The 26,103-nt window shown below is 37.5% G+C and overlaps 1 protein-coding gene across 2 annotated transcripts in view; it reads right to left on the reverse strand.

Moving 5' to 3' along the window:
• Window positions 1-26,103, reverse strand: part of AKAP6 (A-kinase anchoring protein 6) — a 562,035-nt gene that overhangs the window by 163,564 nt on the left and 372,368 nt on the right. For both annotated transcript variants that reach the window (XM_056134199.1, XM_056134200.1), the window contains exon 8: window positions 1,615-1,763. In XM_056134199.1, coding sequence (XP_055990174.1) covers window positions 1,615-1,763 — 149 coding nt within the window. The remainder of the gene's footprint in view (window positions 1-1,614; window positions 1,764-26,103) is intronic.

Below are 26,103 nucleotides of genomic sequence, written 5' to 3' on the forward strand. Positions count from 1 at the left end.
GTGACCTAAAGCTTGTGCTTACTTGTATACCAGAGACTATTTAGGCATCTAGAGAAATCAAGGCCTCAAAGAAGCTAATTGTTCCCATTCCAAGATTTAACCTTTTCTGGCTTATTTATCCTTATGCTTTTCCTTGTGGAAACACATAGTATCTCTATGTATTTTAAAAGATCCTATTACAGTAACAAATTGCAGAAGTTTGTAGATTTGAAAAGTCCATTTCCTGAAACAGAGGAGTAAACTTTATTTTAGACATAATTTCCTATTCAGAATTATAACTCTGATCCTTGTCCTATATTCTTAGGCCCCTGGGTTTCTCCAAAGAGAGAACTTTTATTTTTTGTTTTTGTTTGTTCGGGGGTCATACCAGCTATAGTCAGGGATTAATCCTGACTCTGTGCACAGGGATCAGTGCTGGAGGTGTTTAGGGGACCAGATATGGTGCCGAGAATTGATCCTGGGTCAGCCGCATGCAAGGCAAGCACCTGACCTGCTGTATACTATCTCTTCAGCCCCAAGAGAGAATTTGTAATCCGTATACTTAATTTATACTCAACATTTGTATGAGGATTGTAAGTAATCAGAACTATAAATATTGAAAAGTTAAAAGCAAACAAGCACTTGGACAAACTTTCCTACTGCCTTTTTCAGAGAATATTCTGGCTAGATTTTCTACCACACAAATTTATATGATGCTATTATCACATAAAATAGGAGTTTGGGAGTAGTTTCTCCTCCCTGTTGTAAGACTTAAGTGAAAGTAAAATAGGTTTCCATTTTTATGAGTCTAATTATAACTGATTCATTAAAATTATAAAATAATTAAATGTCATTGCTATTCTTACTCTTTAATAGTAAGCTACTAAATATTATAACTCAGCCAGAAAATACTATAAGACACAATGTTTCCATAATTTCAGAGTTGTCTAAAATATCTGATTATACAATTTAGCTATTCAATACAATCTATGCAGTTAGTATAGTATAAAAACAGATAACTCAGGCTCATGGGTCACTGAAGTTGCTAGGTCTTTCAAGAACTCTAATCAATTATATATTATTCCAAACTATAATCTAAAATATTAAACTATAATCTAAAACTATAAACTAAAATATTATTCTATCATTCTAATTGATTCTATGGGAAGTTAACTGGCTAGTTCATGGTCTATAACAATGATTAAATCATACATTTTTCCAGGAAAAAAATATATTCCACTAAAGTTTTCAAAGAGATTCTGGTGTTTGTAATTTCCTTAAGTGGATACTAAATTAAATGATGACATTTTAAAAGGGTTAAAAACATTAAAAGATATATAAATAATAGAACCAATATCACAAGCACAATGTAGATAATGAAAAAACCTTGTAAAAATCACAAGGCTGTTCTGAAAAAAAAAATAACAAAGTTAGGAAGCTCTGAGTTAGACGACAAAGGCTGATAAAATCCAGTCTTCAATTCTGGCACAAATGAAAAGAACATAAATGCCTTCTCGATTGAGCCTTTCTTGTCTTTTAGCTAAAGTGGAAATGCCTGCCTAACACCTACCAGTGAAAATCACTGAAACAGTTAAGATTAGTGAGAAGAAAACAACAAAAAGAGCAATTTCCTACCCATTGCCTCCCACTGAATGAACTTTTGACATATCAGCAAACTCTTCTTTCCTCTTGCTGCTGCTGGTGTACTGCTCGCTGTACAGCTTGAGGGACATCTGCTCAATCGCATCTCTTTGTGCTTCCAGGTAGCATAGTTGAACCTCAGTCTGGAGAGAGAAACAACGAATTGCTGTTTGAATCCAAAAGGAATGCATTCATTGCAAGTGAGGTAGGACAACTCAAAGAATGGGAATTGTTCAAATCACTCTACCGCTCCTTTTGAGGTTGTATTTAATGGAATCAACTAAGCATATTCCAGAATTATATTTTACATTTGAATCTTAGAACTTTTTCCTTAAAATATGACCTGAATAAATGAAGCCTCAGAAGACTCAGTAAATATCACAGAATATCTCTGAGCTCCAAACACAGAACTTTATGGAACAGTTCTATGAAATTCTCTAATATTATTTTTCTTCGTATTACCACTCATGTGTAACAGTTATTTTATAGAGTCTCCTTTAAGCCAGACACTTGGATGAACACACACTCTGAGCTCTTCGCATTATCTTCTCTCAGATTAAAAAAAGCATACTACTCATTCCACTGCCTCTCTAGTAGTGACAAGATGCTTTCTTTATGATACTTTTTTGGGGTTCTCTGTATGATTATCTTGGCAGTTATACACTATACACCATATACATACTGTTATATGGTATAGTGATTTTGCTTACATGGAAGTTTGAGTAGTTCAGTCTTTTCTAGTACCTTGCAGCTCACAGTAAAAGAGAGGTAGTAAGTTCACTAGGCTGTTTTCTATCAAGTCAAGACCAAAGAATGCTGAATAATATTTGGCATGGAAATGTACTGAGTAGATGCTTTATTTATTGCAGCTGTTGTAATTTCTGTGGCTTTAGTTTTCCTAGAGCACCAGATGAAACCGGGAACAAAGTCTTCTAGCCGCATGTTTGCCCATGGGAATGGGGATGGGATGGTATTGAGTCCATGTGTCCTGTGGGCCAAGCCACCCTAATTCTTTTGTGGCATGCATCTGTTCATGCTAATGGATATTGCTGATGAGCCTTCAGACAGCTACTTCTTTATAATTTTACTATGTAGCCTAACAAAAACAGTTCTGGGTCAGCTATTGGGGGACTGCCAGAATTCTGTCACATATAAGAAAAACTAAGTCAGACATGATCTTCCCTGCTTTGTGTCCAGAGCCAAACAAGGCTTTTTACTTAGTGTCTAGTCATACAGACCCTACAGTAAAGAAGAAGACAGGAGTGTTAAAAAGTGCCAGCTACTTCAAGGGACAAATTATTAGACTCTGGAAATGAAAGTGGTGACTTATGAAATGTAATATATTAAACCATTCTGGAGATGCCTTCCATAAGCAGTTACCACCATCAGTATTCAGGACTATGCTAGATTGCAGAGAAATTTTTAAAATGCTAAAATCATTAAATATAGGTTATTGAAATTTCAGAAAGCAGTTTAAAATGGCAATTCATATAGCAGTCCACGTGCACTTTTCTTGCCCAAACTAATTGGATTAAATAATAATAGACTCAAACACCCTAGATCAGTGTTTCTCAATCCATATCCAACTGTGACCCTTCTATGACCCTCTGTGACACCCCTGTCATTCTGGTTAGTTTCTTTGCTTCATGGTTCCCCTTTTCTGTGATTTTCACTACAGTAAAGTAAAGTAAAGTAAAGGCCCTCCCGTTGATCATCGATTTGCTCGAGCGGGCCCAGTAACGTCTCCATTGGAGACTTTGTTGTTACTGTGTCTGGCATATCGAATACTCTCGGTAGCTTGCCGGGCTCTCCGAGAGGGGCGGAGGAATCGAACTCGGGTCGATTACAGTACCCTGGTCACTACAGTACCCTTGGAATATACTGAGAGCTTACAAAGAGCAATGTGATCTGCCAGTTGGAAAACACTTCTCTTGACTAAAAAATGGAATATGAATACGTTCCATTTTGTGGGGTGAGTGGTGTGGCTGATGTGAAGACACAAAGGAAATGCTAGATGAAGAGCGGTTTATCACTTAAAAGAATTTTTTTTCTGGGGGAGAGGGTTTGAACAATACCTGGCAGTGCTCAGGGTTTACTCTTGCTGCTCAGGAGATCATATGTGTTGTGAGGGTTTGAAAAGAGGTTAGTCACCTACGAGGCAAGTGCTTAACTCTTGTATAGTCTCTCCTGTCCTACTTATTATCTTAATATTTAAGTGAAAGAAGTGTATATTAATGGAATTATAGAAGAATCCCAACTAAGAGATTTTCAGATAATAATGGACATGGAGGAGCAATATTTGTGACCTAAAAATATCCATCTAAAATATGGGTCAAAAAGGCAGCTCAGATAGAAAAGGGACCACCAAGTAAAGGGTATTTGGAAGGCCCACTCAAGATGGGAGATGCATGCTGAAAGTAGACTACAGACTTAATATGATAGTCAGTCAATACTTGCATTTCAGACCACAACCCCCTAAAGGTGAGAGAGAGAGTAAAAGGGAATGCACCCACCACAGAGGCGGGAGGGGGGGAGGAGGGGGAGAGTGATGGGGGATGGGAGCAATACTGGGAACATTAGTGGTGGAAAACAGGCACTGGTGGAGGGATAGGTACTCAATCATTGTATCATTGTATGACTGAAACATAAACACAAAACTTTGTAAGTCTGTGATTGTACCTCACAGTGATTCATAAAAAAATTTAAAAAATTTAAAAAATAAATAAAATATGGGTCAGGAATATGTGACATAAAGTGGAACATATAGGGCCACTGATTATTTAATAAAAACAACAGGACATAGCTTTCAAAAGAGCATGTGATACTTTTATGAAACTAAAATGATATAATATAAATAATAAATAGTCAAATAATTTTTAAAAAGAAACACAACAATCCTCCAGATTCTATCCCCCCCACACACTCCTCACATGGTCAAAACTATTGGGATAATAAAGAGTGTATCTCAAGTATTCCACTGGAAACCCTTTTAGAATAATGTATCTCTATTAACACTAGATAGCAAGTGGTATATTTGATCCCTAGCAGTTCCTCTTAGTTCTAACCATCCTCAAGTAACAAGCTGAGCAACTGCTTTTTCTGGGTAATGATCTCACAAATGTGTGACACCAGTCACAAAAAGCATCGTAAAGATGGATACTTATTTAATGTGTAATACTACAAAAATGCACCTTAAGACCGACCTGCGCTCCCAGAGCTTGGCCGTCATGGCACTGTAGGAGGTATGTGAGGCCTACCTGGTGGGGCTCTTCAGGATACCAACTTTTGCACCATCCATGCCAAGTGTGTCACCATTATGCCCAAGGACATCCAGCTGGTGTGCTGCATCCTCAGAGAGAGGGCATAAATTTCATGATGCTAAAATCTCAGGGCTGGGACAAATGGAGACACTACTGGTGCCCGCTCAAGCAAATCGAAGATTAATGGGATGACAGTGCTACAGTGCTACTACAAAAAATAATTGGAGTTAAGTACTTTGATATAGTTTGCCATTTCTGCATGCTAAGACAAATACCTCCCACATGAGAGGGATACATGGAAAAGAGTGAAGAGAATAACACTGAGAGTAACTCAAAAGATAGTCACATTAGAAAAATAATTGAAATGTTGTAATTGAAAACTTTTATTACACAGTATCTCTTGGCATTTGACATAGAAAACTCATCTGTACTATCAAGGAGATGAATTAGATAGCCTAGGTCTTTCCTATCCACCTCTATTTCTAACCCTGCTTTCAGTGATTCATTCCTAACTGTGACGATAAAAATAGAGCCAAAGTAGCTCCTTCTGCTAAGGTTAAATGACTTACCAGTTTAAGTCTTTCTACAGACTGTCGTAACTTTTTCTCCTACTATGTCTTAGTTCACTAAGATTTTTAGGAGAAATATTTGAAGAAAATACAGTCTTAAAAAGACAGTAACAATGAATATTTTGAAAAAAAAAAAGCACAGTCCAAACTCCCAAGGGATAGCAGTACAGTGAAAAATCATGCCAACAACAACAACAACAACAAAGAACCATGCTAACAAATTACAAGTATGCCAAGTGAAATGGTTGTGAAGAAGGATAGGAAATAAAACACTTAAAAGTGCCCAAAATCAGGAACGTGCAGTAAAAGTTCAATAGAGGTGGCATTTGAATCATATTTGGGATTATAGGGTATTTTGTTTTGGTCAGGAGAAGAAACAAATGGCTGTTTTTTATATTAGTTTATTTGTTCAGGGGCCCAGAACTATAAAAAGTGGAGGCAAGTTCAGAGAATGGTGGCTGAAATTTTGGGATTTCTTACAAAGGGAATATCACAGAAAGGAACAGATTGTGTACCATGTCTGGTTAGAAATTTGGAAACTAAACAATATGCTAGTGAATGATGTCACTGTTTCTGTGACGGTCTTAATCTTCCTCCATCACCTTCATCTGCCCTAGAATAATAGTCATCTAATGAATCAATAAAAATATGCTCAGTATAGCTCCTCTCTTTGGCACACTTGAGAACCCTGCATTAATATAGGAACCAACATGTTACCCCAAGTCAGAAGTCCTAAATATAAGTTCCTGTGAGAGCCTAGGAACTTGCACTTCTAGAAAAACTTAACCACACCAAACTCTGTCCCTCCCAACTAATATGTTGAAACTATAACCCCTAATGTGACTGCATCTTAAGATAAGGTCATTCGGGGGTGATTAAGGTTAAGTAAAGCCACAAGGGTAGGACCTAAACCAACAAATCATATGTCCATAAAAGAAGGTAAAAAGATTCTTTGGAGGACACACAATAAAAAAGTCACTTGAGGACTGAAAGGAATGAAATATTTGCAAACCTTACTAGAAACCAAACCTGCCAACCTCTTGATCTGTCAAAGATGCAAAAAGTTACAAAGACTCAAAAAAGAACTTGTGAGAAACAAAGCTGTTATTGAAGCCATAAGTCTGTGGTATTGTTATTGGTACCCTCGTTGACTAAACACGCCCTACCCGCTGTGCCTCTTTAATAAATTGTGTTGGCATCACTGGACGGCTACATGCAAAAAAATAGGCTCAGAACTCTGCCTAACACCATGTACAAAAGTAAGATCAAAATGGATTAAAGACCTCAACATCAGACCAGAAACCATAAGGTACATTGAAGACAAAGTTGGCAAAACCCTCGATGACATTGAAGCTAATGGTATCTTCAAAGATGCCACGCCACTGGCCGAGCAAGTGAAAACAGAGATAGATAAATGGAACTATCTTAAACTAAGAAGCTTCTGCACCTCCAAAGAAACAGTGACCAAAATACAAAGACAGTCTACAGAATGGGAAAGGATATTCACCGAACACACATCTGACAAGGGGTTGATATCCAGGATATACAAAATACTGGTTAAACTCCACAAGAAGAAAACATCCAACCCCATCCAAAAATGGGGCAATGAAATGAACAGAAACTTTCTCAAAGAAGAAATCCGAATGGCAAAAAAGCACATGAGAAAATGCTCTAGATCATTAATCATCAGGGAGATGCAGATCAAAACCACAATGAGATACCATCTCACACCTCGGAGACTGGCCCACATTCAAAAGAGCAAAAGCAACCGATGCTGGCGTGGATGTGGCGAGAAAGGGACATTCCTTCACTGTTGGTGGGAATGTCGACTGGTTCAGCCCTTCTGGAAAACAGTATGAATGATTCTCAAAAAATTAGAAATTGAGCTCCCATTTGACCCAGCAATACCACTCCTGGGAATATATCCGAGAGAGGCAAAAATGTATAGTCGAAGTGACATCTGCACTTGTTTGTTCATTGCAGCATTCTTTACAATAGCCAGAAACTGGAAGAAACCTGAATGCCCAAGAACAGATGACTGGTTAAAGAAACTTTGGTACATCTACACAATGGAGTACTATGTAGCTGTTAGAAAAGATGAAGTCATGAAATTTACATACAAGTGGTACAATATGGAAAGTATCATGCTAAGCGAAATGAGTCAGAAAGAGAGGGATAGACATAGAAAGATTGCATTCATCAGGGGGATATAAAGTAACAAAATATGAGATTAATACCCAAGAATAGCTGAGATCAGCACCAGGAGGATTACTCCATAACTTAGAGGCCAGCCCGGTATCCTAGAGGAAAGGGCAGTTCAGATAGAGAAGGGAACACCAAATAAAGGGTGTTTGGAGGATCCTCCCAGGAGGGGAGATGCATGTCGAAAGTAGACTATGGACTGAACATGTTTGCCGCTCAATGCCTCTTTTGCAGACCACAACACCCAAAAGGAGAGAGAGAACACAGGGGATTGCCCTGCCACAGAGGCAGGGGGGGATGGGGGGATGGGGGTGGGGGGATATTATCCATGGTGGTGGAAAATGGGCACTGGTGGAGGGATGGGTATCTGATCATTGTATAATTGAAACCCAAGCACAAAAAATTGTAAATTTACAACTGTACCTCATGGTGTTTCACTAATAAAAAAAAACAACCATTTCTATGATTGTATACAGACATATGTCTTATTCTTACCACTCCAATTCAGAGGTGCTGAGGATCAAACCTGGGTTGGCGTAACAGGTGTGCTCTCTCTTCAGAAATAAAATATCTTGAAGGCCATAGCTTAGCATGATTTCAAAACCATTGATTTTATTCTCCTTTAGAAAGGAAGCTTCTTTAAGAGGGAAGAAAATTGGGGCTTTGAAGAAAGTTCGAGGGATAGGACACCTGCTTTATAAGCATAGGGCCCTAGCTCAGTCCCCTAAACCACACTACACTGGAGCTGCCTGGTGGTCCCAAGGACTGCTGGGGAGGCCTTTTTATAGAAAGAAGAAAATATTGAAATACATGGATTATTTTTTTCATCAGGAAAAAAGTAAAAAGGAAAGCTTTAATTCAAGAATCACCTGGAATGTTTTTTTTTCAGCAAACAGAGTGATCTTATGTCACATATTAGAAACTAACCATGATGGTCCCAAATGTAGATTGAAAACCTCAGCTACTGTCTTCTAGTGGGAATGCATTTTAAAATTAAGTTTTAAGTGTAGGGATTTGTTTTAACTTAATAAAATCTGATTTCCCATTTGAAGACCAGGACTCATTGACACACTTGGAGGTGATGGTTAACAATGCTATGATTTCTACTTGGAAGAGTCTTCACTAATGAGGTAAATCATGGGAATCAATATAGAAGGGTAGAAGGGAGGGAATATACTTTTTCTGGCAATAATTTGACCATTTGGGAGTATTTTATTTCATTTTTCCAGTTTTTCTTACCTACCTTGGATGCATTACCTCCCTGCACATGCACTTTTTTTCTTTTTCCTTCTACAAATATTTACTTTGCCTCCCCTTTCTCCTCACCATTGTACCCCCTTATGCAGCAGACTCAAACTGCTTCTTCTCTTCTGGAAATACCTTTTGGTCTCAAGACCCCCAGGAGCCCTTACCAAGCAGTTCTAGAGTTGATTAAAATCTACTTTTGAATTCTCCATGCTTTTGTCTGGCAGTGCTCCCTTTCCTTGCTCCAGGACTTAAGAGTTGTCACCTTCATAGCACACATATCCATTCCCAACAGACCCACTGATTCTCATTATTTTGTGCACATTTTGCTTTGATCACCATTGTTGGGCAGTTCATAATTTTATGAAGTAACTCACCTTGAGCAATAAGTTCAAACACTTGCTTTCCTTTTTCCAGAAACAAACTCTCTAAAGGGCTGTATTCACACACCCACGACTAGCTACATATTGGTTGAACACAAACATTTCCCATTACAACATTGCATGGTGATGAGCACTGCACTGTGTTCTTCAGGCCCCCTGCAGGACTGGGGGAATACCAAAACCAATGTCCAAGGTAAGGTCCAGGAGGTACAGGACAAGGGAGCAATCCACACTTATGGTGTAAAACTGACTAAGGCCACTCACATACTTATTCAACAAATATCTTCTATCTTTTTTTTCTTTTTTGCAGTTTTGTGGTTTGGGGTCCCACACCTGGTGGTGCTCAGGGATTACTCTTAGCTCTCTACTAAGGATCACTTCTGGGACCTGTGGGGTGCCAAGGATCAAGCCTTGGTGGGCTGCATAAAAGGTAAGCTCCCTACCTGGTGTACTATCACTCCAGCCCCTGAGTACCTTTTTTGTGTGAGACATTGTGAAATATAAAACCTGGGTTCAACCTGGTATCTATCCTCAGGGAATGTACAACTAAGAATTACAGAAAAATCCTACTAATTAATAGGGGCTGAAATATACATTCAAGGGTAAGATCAATATTACACTTCAAATACACTGCCCAAGTCTAACAAACAATTATCAAGTTTGTTAGAATGTTGTTTCTATTATAAGGTAAATAAGAGTTTTAAAATATCAAAAAAATTTATACTGTTAAAAATTAATACATTTGAAATATAGCAATAGTCTCAAAGTTATTTCAATATTGTACTCAGAAAAGTCTAATGAATATACTTGCTCTGTATATAAGGATACAAAATGTATCCTAATTTTAGCATAAGACTTTTATGTTTTGTGCAAATATTTGCACACAAAACTTTATGACAGTACTAACATCTCCAGAACACCTAGTCTTAGGTTTTCACAGGTCACTTCTATTTATAACCATGAGTAATTGAGTCAGGACAAGTGGAAAAGATAAGTGATTTAAGTAAAAATAAATTTATATCTGTAAAAGTCATCTTTATTTCTATTGACTTGATATTGTTTGTAAACCATAAAAATAACTACAATGTCAGGAAAATCTGCTTTGAAGCTATTTGAAGTTAATGATATTTCTTAAATGTTAGGCATATAACAATGCAGAAAAATTAACATGGTTGTTATTTTCATTATTTCCTCTGCAATTGTTTGTAAGTAAAGAAAAATGCCCTCTTCCTCCATTTTGATGACAGAGGAACTGTTTATTCCATCAACAACAATACCTCCACCTCACAACTAAAAAGAAGAAATAAATCACACAATTGCCTTTGTGGACAGCCTCATCCACCACCAGCCACCTCTTTTTTGTAATGCAAGTAGTTAAAGTCATTAAAAATTCAGCATTTTATGTCATGAGGCAAGGTGGGAAGGCAGTGTGATTACACTGTGTGGATTGGCAGAGATGATTAGAATTTCGGTGTTTCTCCACTACTGTTTCCTTAGCAAATCTCTGCACAATGACACAGGCATCAAGTCTGTGTTTACATTCTGTGGCTGTGTCCTTATTCCCATCTTCCAAATTCACTACAGCAAATCTTTATTTACTTCCTGGCAGAAACTAAAAACTAAAGATGTATAATGTGAAGATCCAATCTTAGCTTCTCTTGCCTTGCAGACTAGCAGTTCCTTCCCAAGTACAATTATGGCAAATGTTGTCATTAAGTCTCCTATACAATATGAGCTCCAGTTCCTTTGAAATCCCACAAAATAGTTGTCCATAGATAGTGCTGGAAAAGGAATGAATAGAGCAGGAACAACAAGAATTACTTTACATCCTAATAATAACAATTTAGTTATCAAAACATAACTGAACAAGTATGCCTTTATACTATTCTTTGACAAATTTAGCCTCCTAGGGTTCTAATAATCAGGGCCTATGGTTCAGGAATGCAAGGTAGCACTCAGCTCAGTGCTTGTATCCTCATTTCAAAGAGAATCATTCAAACCAACATCCACCCTGTCAAGGATCTCGACTTTGAGCTGCTAATGTAGAATAAAAATCAATATAAATTTTGATCATATGATGAATATTTACTTCTTTCTTTAGTGTTTGGGGATTTAGAATTGAAAAGTGCTGAATCAAGTCATTTTATTTTTTTGTGTTTGTGCCAACACCAATTTACTACCCTCCAGAAAGTTCCTGAACAAGATGTCTCAGGTGGCATGCGTGTTGGTTTTTCCTGTCAATCACAGCATTATGTCAGTAGGGAACTATAATCATTTCCTTTTCAAACTCTTAGTGTTCCAAAAAGGAATATTTTGATTACTTCCCTGGAAAAGGCAAACTTTCTCATTTAGACACATTCTTGTAAGCCTTGGTGTCTGCTGTTTTTGGCATTCAGTTGAGCCTAGTGATAGGATCTATTAGAAGTTAAACACTTTATCTTAGGCTCCAAGGGTCATACACTATAAACAGAGTTTGCAAATGGGTTTCTCTACAAGCAACATTCAGTATCACACCCTAGACAAAGAGCTTTTATAGAAGCTGCGATCTTTCTCCATGTATTTTCTAAAAAATAACAAGAAAAGATCAACTGACTTATCAGCAGGCAGACTATACACGTGCACACACACACAAAACCACTGCATTTTTATTAATATTAAAAATTGCATTAAAGACAAAATAATCCTTTAACAGGTTGACAATTATAAATGTGATTCCAGCATGAATAGAAAAGCACATCATCATGAATTCTGATACACATAATGAAATCTTATTATTCTTACAGAATATTTCCTTTAGGTTTGATTGTTGGTTGGTTTGGGGGCCATACCTTGTGGTGCTTACTACTGGCTCTGTGCTCAGGGATCACTTCTGGCAGGCTAGGGGAAATATTTGGGGCACTGGGGAGTGAACCCAGGTTGGGCTCATGCAAGGTCCTTTCTGCTGTAATATCACTTTAGCCCTACCTTTGTTATTTTTAAAATAGTTTTTCCCAATTTAAAAAAGATAAAATGATTTGCAATCCCATATAAGTAAGTATGCTAAATTAAAAAAAAATTTCACATGTGACCTAGTAGGAAAAGATTTACTATTAAGAAGACATTTTAGTTGGTTTAGCTAGTTCCATATAAGTTAAGTAAAAATGGCAGCAACTGCCTTTCTCAAGGATAATATAGGATGAACAATCAATAGATATTATGTAGACAGATGTTTTAAATAAAATGAATATTTTGATTGCTAGATACCTAGCTAGATATGAAGGCAATTATAGGCTGTCTTTGTTAAATTACATTTTTCATTTTTTTTTTGTGAGGGAAAAGAAGAATAGTCCTGGAAACAGGACCAACAGGAAATGATCCTATATCTAAAACAGCTGGAGACTGTAACTAATATGAATTTACTTGAAAATAAAAATGCTGTGTGCCTCTGGAGACATGCAGCGACATGCCATAAAAACAGATGATATTATAAAAGTATTTAAAAGGAGAGAGAAGATATTTCATCAAGATATTACAGTGAGATGTGATCCACTGATAAATGAGAAATATTTGAAGATGAAGAAAAGAAAGTCCCTTTCAAATTTAAATGTTTTATTTAAAACTCATTTTGAGGAAGCAGCACATAAAACAATTTATAAATAAAATTAAAATTAAATTATAAAATATTAAAATATACCTTATAAGAAAAACTTCTTTACTTTAAAATTATTGGTCATCTATTTACTAAACCATCATAATAAAGTGAAGGCAAATAATTATGTTAAATTACTAACATAGAAATTATTTTTTTTATTAGTGAAACACCATGAGGTACCATAGAAAATATTGACACTAGGGTGAGAGAGACAGCATGCGGGTAAGGCACTTGCCTTGCACACATTCACCCTGGCTTTGATGTCCAACACCACATATGGTCCTCGAAGCCCCACTAAGAGTGGACACTGAGTACAGAACCAAGAGTAAACCCTGAGCACAGCGAGGTATGGCCTGAGCTTTCCACCAAAAGAAGAAAACTTATTAAAAAGGGTAAAGAAAAACCTTGGAAAATCCTTCCAGATCTCGGTGTCCATCTCACTCATCTATGCCGAGGACTCATCCTGGCCCTGTACCTATAAACATATATACACTTGTGTACAAAATACAAATCATTCCCATGTATCTATATTATCTTTATGATTATGTATATGGGTTAAAGTTACCTTTGTAGCTTAGTTTTTCCTGAAAATACTCATTTGCTCATTGTTATTCTGTCTGGAGGAGCCTTATAAGCAAATACATATTATTTCCTTCCAATGACCTGATTCCTGTTTGAAAAGCATACTGCTATTCTAAGAGAAGGTCAGGTTAAACAAGATTATATTCTCTTCATTTTACTTACTTCAATTATATATTTTTTCTGCTCTTTATTTCAGAACCAGTTTTAAAATATGAAATTTTGTTATCTTTGTGCCAAAAGAATAGTTATATAAGCATACTTAAATATCATTATGTCCAAATTTGCCTGTCCAAATTTCAGTAAAGATTGTTCCATTGTTATTTTCTAGTCCCATTATTCCATATTTCACCATTAAGTATAATAAAATAGTAGATATTACATACTATAATTAAGATATGCTTGGTGGAAAGATTTAACATCAACTGCAACTAGAATTTTTTATTTAAAAAGTACAAGCATTTCTCCTTAGGTACCAGAGTTTTGGATGGTCTGACTTCTCTGTCATTGCTCCCCTTAAGTCTTCTTGAGCTGCTATCATTCTTGCCTACCCAGCCCAGTTATAATATGCTTCTTTTAACTCCTCAATTAACCCATTACTTGCCATTTTAGAAATAGTTTCCTTTGCCAAGAACTTTCCTCCTTTCTTCACATGCGTATCTCCTCATAATCATTAGGTCTCAGACTATTTGTTGAATTTATTTATTTTGGTGTTGGGGTCATACCCAGTGTTACTCAGGGCTTACTCCTGGGTGCAAGGGATTGAATCCAGGTCAGTCAAATGCAAGGCAAGTGCCCTAACCATTGTGCTATCTGTCCAACCCCTTTAGGTATCAGTTTAAATTGTGCCTGATCATCTTATCTAAGATAGACCTTTCTTTTTGTTATATTTCTTTACTTCCCACCATCTTCTTGGATGTTATATATCTCCCTAATATTTACTATATTTAGAGTTATATTTTATTGAACAATTGTTTTATTTGCATGCTTTCTTCAACTGATTCACATCTCAATGAAATGTACATACCAGAAAAACAGGATCTTCATCATTCTTTTGCATAATTGTTGCCCTACTTCCCAGAAAATAGTGTACAGAATGAGCAAGTGAGTGAAAGATGGGTGGACTGTTCCATGACAGCTCATAAATGACCTTATTGGATCTGAAAATGAAGTGTTATCTGTGTAGAAGGCAGAGATTTTTGGTCGGGACTGCCAAATGGCTCAGGGTGTGAATCTGAGTGATAAAACTCAAATGATGGCATTCCAAAGCCTTCCAAAACTATGAGTGTATAAATAATCCTTCACAGGGCTACCTTAACCAGGTTTCCCTAAGATTCTTTGAGTTTAAGAAATAGAACAGGATTATCTAAAAATTGCAAATAAGAAAATTCCTGGGGGATATTATCTCTGTGTTACATGTTTTAATTTAAAGTCGAGATACTTAAATTTAGGAAGTTTCTATAGCTCCTTACTCTGGACCAAAAGTGGATACTTGAACTTAGGGGGAAAATATCAGACAGTAGTGGGAAAAAGAATTTTCAGAGTCAGTGTAGGGAGAAACAGTTTCATAATATAAAACTGCTACAATAGAAAAGTTCAAATCACAAAGTACTAAATGAAAATGAAAATAATGAATGGTCAAATTCTCTAAAATAAACTCACAGATATTCTAAAATCTATCCAACTTGATATTTATTTATCAAAGAGGGCAGAGAGTGAACAATTACTTTTATTTTAATTAAAATCTTTTTCAGTTGCTTTTGGTGTGATACCCAGAAATTCACATTGTTGTCTTGCTTTAAAAATAAAAAAAAAATAGAGCACAGAAGCTTTTTTAGTTGTTGTTTTTCAGAATAAAATTCAAATGTCTTAACATGGTATGTAAATACCAGTCAGGAAGGAATCCTAGTCCCACATTTCCCAGCACACTACACATCCCCTCCTTTTTTCTTTTTTTTTTTAAATTTAAATATTGTCCTTTATTCACCAACTATTATTTAGGCATCATTTTTTTTAACTTTTTAATTGAATCACTGAGAGAGATCCTTACAAAGCTGTTCATGTTTGGATTTCAGTCATACAGTATTCCAACACCCATCCCTCCACCAGTGTACATTTCCCAGATTCCCTCCCATCAACTCTGCCTTCTCCTCGGCCTGCCTGCCTCTACGGCAGGTGCTTTTCTTCTCTCTCTCTCTCTCTCTCTTTCCCTCTCTCTCTCCCCCTCTCTCTCCATCTCTCACTGTCTCTCTCTTCATTTGGGCATTGTGGTTTTCAATAGTGATACTGAAAGGTTATCAAGAATTTCCCTTTATCTACTTTTAACCCTCAGCTCTTATCCAGAATAATCGTTCCTGGTTATTATTATCATACTGGTCTCTTCTCTAACTTACCTATCCTCAGCCCCACACATACTTGTGGTTAGTTCCAACCACTGACCAGTCCTCCTAGTCCCTGTTTTTCCTGGTCATCTACTATATATATTTTTTGTATACCACAAATGACATATTCTTCCTTTTCCTGTCAAAAGCAAAAGCCACTTACACTCAAGTCAAAGTAAAACTGATCTAGATACACAACTTTGTCTTCTGTCGGGAGCTCCACATCCTACATATACTCCAGTCTTATTTAGTTCCCACCTCAGATGAATTCCCAGGCACAAGATCTGTTATAAAGCATATGTTTCTTTCCACTGTTTACAAATACTTATGACTCTACTCTCCTCTCATATTATAAACTCTCCAAGAATAGGTTTCAACAATGAAAAAAGATAAAATCATGCAGTTTGCTGCAACTTGGATGGAATTAAATATTTCATTGGTTTTGAAACACAGATTCCTGATACATAGTAGACACTCAAAGGGTATTCACTGAATGAATGAGGCATAGAGATGGTCTGCAACAGCTTGTTGCTATCTAGGAAGAACTGACAACATCATTTAAAATCCTTTCTAAAGTATAGGGCAGGAAAAAGATCAAGGTAAGCATCTTGATCATGTACCTGGAACATCCTGTACCCGAAATCAAAGAAGCATTTATTCATTAATGGGGAATACATCAAAACAACCCAGAGCCATAATGAAGAGGCAAATTTGGGGCAATTTAAGCGTCAAAAAAGAAGAATTTTTGTAATTTGTTGTAGATACTGAGTACATCAAAATTAAAAAATCCATAACTACACCCAAAAGAGGGAAATATTTTAACATGTTAGACTAATTCTTTACCATAAAAATTGGTAAAAGGAGAAAATATGTATTTTACTTGCTCTTTCAAGGAGAAAATATGGTTCATCATCTGAAGATGAGGAGGAAGTATTACAGAAAAAATTCCAGTTAAAATGTAGAATAAATAAAATTAAAAGAGAATTTAAACCCCAAAGAAAGGATCCATTTAAGTAAGCTTCATCAATATATTCTAAAACTAATAAGCAATCCTCAGATGGGAGCTAACTGTTCCTAAATGCCAAAGCACAGCCACTACAGATCACCTGATTAGTATAAGGAAAATTTCATCACCGTGAGATATTTTGACATAAAACATGGAAAATCTGCTATAAAGAGATACCATTTGATGCATACAAGTCACAAATGATTAACCTAACTCCTAACACTTTTGGACCAAAAACATAGTTTAGAGGGAAAAGGGGTGAAGAAAATATGTAGGAAGAAACTGTGGTAACAATCAAACAAGTATTACTGCTTCACACTGATATTTAAAGGCTGTTGGGACTTCAGTTTGAGCAGAGTTCTGATGCAGAAGGAATGAATGAGAAATAAGAAATAAACTCATTTTATATTAACATTATATGGTCTTCAATATGCTACTCTGCTTGAATATAAGCTCTAAGAAATAACTGTTTTTAAATTTGATGAAAACTAGTTTTTTAGTCAGAACCCCAACCCAAAATAAATCTCTGATTTTATTAGACATGAGTGATAGCACAGTGGGTAGGTCATTTGCCTTGCACGCAGCCAACATGGCCAACCCGAGTTCGATTCCTCCGCCCCTCTCGGAGAGCCCAGCAAGCTACTGAGAGCACTGAGCCTGCACGTGACGTATTCGATATGCCAAACACAGTAACATCAAGTCTCACGATGGAGACGTTACTGGGCCCACTCAAGCAAAATCGATGAACAATGGGAGGACTGTGACTGTGACTGACCATTTTATATTTCACATAGATATTGACATTTAATAGTGCCAGCCCAAATAATCTATTCTTCTACAAAGCAAGTACCAATTTTTGTCTTGATATTTGTAGAAATATGTAAAGTAACTAGTTATTTATATATGGTCTTCCTGGGTCTACTATATCACACTATGTCAGTACGCCATTCACTAGGTACCTAGACAAAGGGTCAAATCATCAGTGTGCATAATGTTCTGCTTGATCAAGAACCACCTGTAATTGGATACTGAAACTTTTAATAATAAAGTAACCTTTATACTTTTATGGCTAATGTGATTTCACATACATGTTCTCATTTGATAATTTTATTGGCCTGTTCTATCCTCAAGTAGACTGGACATTATTATCCCCACTGAATAGTCAAAGTCAACTATCAAATAAACTTGTTTTTCTGACTCACAGAGCTAAAGCCAGGGGTTCTGGCTCCAAGCAGTGCTGCTTCTTCAAACCACCCCAAGTAATCTCTCTAGCCAGCAGTGCTGTGACTATGATTTCCAATCCCTAGTTGGTCCCTGACAAAGGCAAATAAAAGAGACAAGGCCTGGCAGGAAGTCATTGAAGCACATACATCTGTCAGTTTCTGCAAGGCCCAATGTATATGTGGCCGCGTGACTCATGCACTCAATTAACATTTTTGCTCTGTTTTCTTCAGAAATGACACTGGCTCTGCCGCTTCAGAAGCTGTGCCCCTCTGTGTCATCCCAGTCCTCACACTCTAACTGCCTGTCCCTGCTCATTCTCTCACTCTGATGTTCCTTTACTCACAAAATCCTGGATGTGCGGTACAATGTGGCCTCACCAGGAGGATCTTTTGCTTGCCAATTCTGATGACCAATCCCCAATCAGTTTCACTATTTCTTATCAGTAGGGGGGATTGGTATTGAGGGGGCCTGGGGTCCTAAAACAGAAATTTGGGGATAGTGTTGCAGCCTGTGTTATGCCCTTGACTTCTCTGCCTTCATTTTGTCTCTGACTTTCTTTTCTAGGGACATGATCTCAGCTGCCCTCCGGACTCCGATTCTCTACATAACACCGCTTCTTTGAAATGCTTCTCTGGGGCTCCCATGTTTCCTTAATAATACTCACTCACTCATTTCTCTTCTGATTCCTCGCCCTCTCAACCCCTCTCTTCCTCTGTGGATTCCAACTGTTCCTCTGATCACAGCTGCCTGATGTTTCTAAGAGGACATCTGGACAGTTGACACTCAGGAACAAAGACAGTCAGACCCTGTAAGAGTGAACTGCTAAGTTATTTCTTTTCCTTTTGTTGGTGTGATCTGGGGGGAGGATAGAGTCAACCTTTAGCGCAATGTGTAGGATGGGAGATAGGGCTGAGGCTGTATGAAAGGCAGACCCCTCAACAGTCTTGTTCAATGTTCTTGACGTCAAGTAGGTCTGGGCAGCACCCTGGAAATTCAAAAACACCCTGGAAACTTCTCAGGTTTCTCTTTCCTTTCTGAAACATGTAGGATTTCATATGCCAACAAGCAACAGGCAACAAGGGGTGATCTGATCACCTGTGAAATAACCACATGAGTGATGCAGCAGACTTAAGTGAATTTTGTCTTGCCCAGTTCTACTCATCAGCCTCCCAGGAAACACAGATGTTACTATTTTTGCTCTGCAGTAGAACAGTAATTTCCCTAAATAGTGTGTCATTCTTTCTATGAAGTGTCTTAACACAGAGACTGTAGAAAATTAGGTGGAGGGCAAGAGAGTACAGGGGTTAAGGCAGATGCAGCTTACTCTGGTTTTATCCTTAGCAACACAGAGTTCCCTGGTAAATGCTGGGTGTAGCTCTGATGATGCTGAGTGTGGCCTGGGTGGCCTGGGTAATAGGTGGCACTGCAGGGCCAGAGCAGCAGCAGATCCTCGACCCTCACATGGAACCACCAACTGAGAATCACAGGAGGGACTCCTGGGCCTCCCAAACGACACTTGGGTGACTCTCCTTCAAATAGAGAAATAAATACATGCTTTAAAAGTTACCTGAGACCCAGAAAATAGCTCAAAGGATTGGCATGCATGCTTGTCATATGCTAAGAGGCTCAACATTCTACCCCTAATGTCCCACTGCCACTCTCCACCCCCATCATTACCAGAAGTGGTCTGGTGGCCCCTTGAGGGCTGGACCATCAGACCTGCACAGCTGGACCAGGGATGATCTCAAGAATGTTGCTCCTATCTTCCCCGCTTCACTCCCAAGGGTGAAGTTGGGGCACATGGGGAAGAAGAAAGGGAAAGGAAGAGGAGGGAAGGAGGTTAGGTGACCCTTCTGAGAAAGTGGAGGGTAAACAATGAAACACAAACTAAATTATTCAAATGGTCAGAGTGGGGAGAAAAAATAATATAGAGCCAGAAATAGTTAGAAAACAAAACAAAATATAATTTGTGTGTTTCAACTAGGTTCCATAAAATCCATTAGATAATAAATTAAGGAGATATAATAAAGGGAGCTGTGAAATAGTCTATACCATCACTATCCTTTGTGAACACCCATGGCTTCCATGTACCTTTGGAATTCCATGCTTTAAATATTGTCATAATACGGAGATAAATTAAATTCCTAAGGTAGGATCCAGTTCCTCATGTAAACCTCACATACACATTTAAAATGTTCTTATTTTGAGCCAGATATGTTGAGTAAGGTATTGATCTTAGATGTGGCCCCCCTGTTTCAACCCTGGCACCATATAAACTTCCACTGAACCCTGCCAAGACTGATCACTGAACACAGAGTCAAGAGTAAGCCCTGGCATAGCCAGATGTAGCCCCAGCAACAAAAAGTAAAAGCATGTTTTTATTTAGAACTTGGGAAAAAGCAAATTAATTTTGTAAAATATTTTTCCCCTCAAAGCTCTCCCGACCCAATCCTGTCACAGTCATTAGTCACTTATTTTCAGAATCATTCAAATCTACAAAGTATGAGGTAGTGAGTACTCTGGCCATTTCTTCCTCCCATCAACCAAAACAATGACGTTTCTTTCCAGGCTTTTTTTGAGTTATTGCCTCACAATTAGAAAAAGCCCAGAACACCCATTAGGTTTCTACTTCTTAGCAGATGTTTTCCAGCTGTTCCCCACATCTTTCTGCTTAATGCTCTGCCATCTGCCACCTTACTGGCACCACAAGAGGGAACGGATGCTTAGGTGACTTGGCTTTTCGAGTTGTGAGGACCTGGCCCATTGTCTCATCTTGTGAGTCCCAATTGCATATATTTTACATTTCTCCAATAAGCCGTCTCATTTTTTCCAACCACTAATCAACATCAGGACATCTGTGACATGGAGTATGTGAGTTCTCATCATTACATCTAAAACTGCATTGCTCTTCATTCATGGACACATGTTTCATTTCAACCCTTCACAGGATGTCTTCAGGATAACAATGGACATCTTCATGCCAAATCAGCACTAATCGGTTTACCCTTATTTACTTTTGCCAGCATGACAGTAGCCTATCAGAAGAGCAAGCAAGTATCTCCTTTGTGTTATCTTGCTGGTTGTACTTTACCCGCATAACTCCAGTGCTTGTTTATTTTGTCTACCGTTAAATGAAGACAAAGCCTAGACCTCTGAGATCAATGGTCAGTTAAGAGTCAAAGTTAGCCAGGGCACAAGATTTAGATGCTCATTTCGAAATCAGTGTATCATCTATTTGCTACACTTACTGAGATTTTTTATTCCCTCCAATTATATAGAATAATGGCAACCCCTTTTCTGAAATCATGATTATGCTAGGTGTCAAATAGGTTAACATAGTTTCAAAATCCCTCCAGAGACCCCACAAGAATGGTGACTACTGAGATTTCAGCAAACAATAGTCAGTTCAGGATTACTGGACAAACTGCATTGAAGAGTTAAATAACATGTTCATTTCATGAGATAGGTCGTTTTCACTGGGTCTTGGTGGCTAAATAGACTTTTGTTCCTCATGGAAACTGATACTAATTACAGTACACCTTTCTGCAGTCATCTAGTCTTATTTTTAATTCATTATTTTAATATTTGGACCCTCCATGTGATAATCTTATGGGTTTTATTTTAAAAGAAAACAACCCTTCTTAGTCTCTCTTAAATGAGTGGCTTATTTATAGATTATGTTTATGATTAAATATTATGGTCACAAAGCCAGATTTCCAGGTTCAATGACAAGATCATAAACATGGGACTCAATGAGGATATTAAAATGTCCCTAACAGTACAAACACACACCCTCTAGTCTCACTACATTGATATTTTATCTTGAACAAATGACTTCTTCCCCATTCCTTCTCACATTTGAATGCAAAAAAAAGGGCTAAGACCTTAACCTAACACCATGTACAAAAGTCAAATCAAAATGGATTAAAGACCTCAACATCAGACCAGAATCTATAAGGCACACTGAAGAAAAAGTTGGCAAAATCCTCCACAACATTGAAGCTACAGGTATCTTCAAAGATGAAACGCCACTGAGCAAGCAAGTGGAAACAGAGAAAAACAAATGGGACTATCTTAAACTAAGAAGTTTCTGCACTTCCAAAGAAACAGCAACCAGAATACAAAGACAGTCTACAGAATGGGAAAGGATATTCACCCAATATCCCCCTGATAAGGGGTTAATATCAAGGATATACAAGGCACTAGCTGAACTCTACAAGAAGAAAACATCCTTCTCATATTTAATTTCAATTCACAAAAAAACTATTTTTTATTTGGGAAAGCAATAATACCCCAAAGAGCAACTTTATGTTAAACTTAAAATTGTCAGAGATAAAGCAATAGTACAATCATTACATAAATGTGGAAAATGCATTTCTTTCCAATTTAGTCAATAGATGTATCTAGTTGTTTTATAAAAACTTAAATGCAGTCTTCAACTTACATCTCACAGTTTGGTTGGTTCTTGGAAGGGACTGAGACAAGACTTGAAGAAATTTAAGTTAGCAAAAGACACATTGTTAAAGTAATTATAAGACAAGGCAGAGTAACACAAAAAAAGAAGAAAAAGATACAGATAGGGGATGCAAATTCTAAAATAATGAATTAGAATTTAAATAAAGGGCTGGAGACAAGGATATTATAATTCATATGCATGGCAAGTGACCTGGCCTTACTATTCAGTATCAGTCTCAACAAATGAACACCAACACTTACTGGTAAGGGAAAGCAGTTCATGAGATAGGACATTTTCCCTGGGTCTTGGCGGCTAAACAGACTTTCGTCCACCAGGTAAGAAATAGATGTAGTTGAGGGGAGATACAATTTAGAGGGGGAATGTCTCTATAAATGAACCTATCAAACTCCACTACACTTCATATAATCACTGATATTTTGCACCTCTTAGAGTGTTATTTAAGTTTTCAATGCAGTTAATTGAAACCCTACTAGATGCAAATCAAAAGTTTCAACCTTAATTGAGATATTTTGAAAATTGAACCCATTGCTTCAGGCAGGTGCTACATGATATTCCATTAATATAGGTAATTAACATTAGCCTCTGCTTTAATTAACATGCACACTTTAATTAGCAAAGCATTAACCAACATTAAAAAATCTGATCTTCATGCATCACAAAAAAACTGCAAAGTTATGACTACCATGTTATTTTTCTCCAAGGTCGTAAATCACAAAATAGCGATCACATTTGAAGTACATAGCAAATCTAAAATATTAAACAGGGAGACATGCACAATATGAGTAAAACTTCATCAAAATGAAAAATGGATGTTCTTTGGAAAACACTAAACCAATGGCATTCATACCTTACACATAAAAATGCACTGTAATTTTCAGTGATTGTTTAGAGGGCAGAAGATTTTTGTCTATGTAAATCTTCACAGAGTGTGACCTTCCTTATAGGTAATAAACAAATGACTCAACAAGAGTTCATAGTATCAGTGCGACAATCTCTAACCTCTATGTTCCAAAAAAGCACCAATTGCAATGCCACTTAGTACTGGAGGTCTCCATAGGGCAGAAACTTCATTTTAGAAAACAAAGTTGCCTTTTTATATCTTTAAGATCCAAATGTGTAAGAATAGTTCCTCGAGGAAAGAATTTGTGGGGGTATTGCAGGGGGAAGGGAGTTGGTTAAAAGAGATAGGTGGGAAGCTATGGAGAGAAGTCAGGGGGCAAAGAGTATATTAGCAGTGCAAAAGAGTGGTCTAGCTAAATATTCAAACCACAGAGTCAGCAACACTAAAAACACGAGATCCAAATTTCAATAATCAAAATTAAAAAGGTGCCTGGCAAGGTGAAAGACTGAGCCTGAGGCTGGGAACCCTAATGGGTGGAAGAAGACACCAGTGGTGAGATTAGTGCTAGAACCCAATGTCTAAAACCCAAATAAGAATATCCTTGTAAACCATGGTGCTTTGACTAAATTTTTTTAATGTCATCAAGAAAAATAAAACATGAGATAGCCAAAAAATAGTAAAATAAAAGTTTATTTATTGAGAAAATAAAGAATAGTTCTTCATGGGCAACACTTGCAGTGTTAGGGCTATTCTCAGAACACTGGGGTTTGTTCTGGGCAGTATTCAGGTGACCATAGGGTGCCAAAAATCAAAGCCAGGCCTCCTGTAGTAGGCCAAAGATGTGCTCTAGTTCTTTGTGCTATCTTCCAGACCCTAGTTGGTTCTTTATTGTCAATCTATAATGTGCTGGACCATCAACCATATTAAGAAAATATTCTTCCTTAATTATAAAATTGACTTTCATATTAGTTCCTTACCATGATCAATTAGATGTGCACTGTAGCACTGTCCTCCTGTTGTTCATCGATATGCTTGAGCAGGCACCAGTAACATCTCCATTGTAAGACTTGTTACTGTTTTTAGTATATTACTTGTTGCTACTGTTTTTGGCATATTGCATACATTACCGGTAGCTTGCCAGGCTTTGCCATGTGGGCAGGATACTCTTGGTACCTTGCCAGACTCTCTGAGAGGGATGGAGGAATCGAACCCAGGTTGGTTGTGTGCAAGGCAGATGCCCTACCCACTGTGCTATCGTTCCAGCCTTAGATGTGACAGTTTTTAAATGCAGCCATACATTTTTTGCCCACTTTTAATTATTTGAGTAATTTCATCATTTTACAGAATAAGTAGTACCCATAATATTTACCCCAAATACACTAGATTCATAACAAAAATTTATAGGCATTTAGGCAAACATATTTACAGAAAAAATAACTATATACTGATTTCGTATCATGAAAAATTTTGTAACATCACACAAAATTAAAACTATCATATCCTTATTGATTCCCTACTGAGTGAAAGGTAGTATTTCATACAGAGAGGTCCAGTGGTCACAAGAATTAAAAAGAAAAGTATCATGAATTTACATTCAAATCTGAAAAAAAAGCACGAGAAATCATAATTTGGCAAATGCTAATGTAATGAAGAGAAAAAGCTAGAGGGCTATGCTCAGATTTATAGGTTCCTTTGTTATTTAAAAACCCCAAAACTACTCTTCCCCATTACTTTATTATGGTAATTTGGGAAAAGGGCAGTGGGGGGAGGGGGCCTAAACCACACTGGACTATCTCAGGGATTACTCTTTGCTATGTGCTGAGGAGACCATATGTGATACGGGGGGACTGACCCAGGGTCAACCACATGCAAGGCAAGCACCTTAATTAAACCCTGTACTCTAACATATGTTCCTGGTAACTTTAAAGATTGGGCTTCACTGAAGTTCTGGTCAATTGCAACTTCACCACAGCTCACCACAAGATACCACACTCAGTGTGCCTTTTCAATTAACAAATTGGGAAATGAATATTTCTTAGGTTTGCAAATATTTTCTACAGGACATTATCAGAATTCCTTGGCTTTTTCTCCTGTGGCAAACTAGAGCCCAGGATTCTAGAAGATCTTACAGACATGTTCTTGCTCAATCACCCCTGAGGTCACAGTCCTAAAAATGGAGCACTACTAGCACAGCGGGTAGGGCGTTCGCCTTACAAGCGGCCAACATGGCCGACCCGAGTTCGATTCCTCCGCCCCTCTCGGAGAGCCCGGCAAGCTACCGAGAGTATTCGATATGCCAGACACAGTAACAACAAAGTCTCCAATGGAGACGTTACTGGGCCCACTCGAGCAAATCGATGATCAACGGGAGGGCCTTTACTTTACTTACTTTTACTTACTAATTCTGTTTAAATAAATTTGAGGATCTTTTATCAAAACTTTTTTGTGTTCTGAATATTACATGATGACAAAATTCCTTAAAAAGAGATGCCATATCTAGGATCCCATGCAGTGAACATATAAGCAGGATAGACAGTGAGAAGCTTATTTAAAGCCAGAGCATTAAGAAGCACACAAATCTATTTTAGAATTTGTAACAAATCTTCACAAATAACCCTGAATTCTTGGGACCTTCCTCAGAGATGTAAAGCATTAAGCAATGAGTCTTTGCTTACTGAATATAAA

Source organism: Sorex fumeus, unplaced genomic scaffold, assembly GCF_029834395.1.
Source record: "Sorex fumeus unplaced genomic scaffold, SorFum_2.1 ptg000098l, whole genome shotgun sequence".
NCBI classification, from domain to species: Eukaryota; Metazoa; Chordata; class Mammalia; order Eulipotyphla; family Soricidae; genus Sorex; species Sorex fumeus.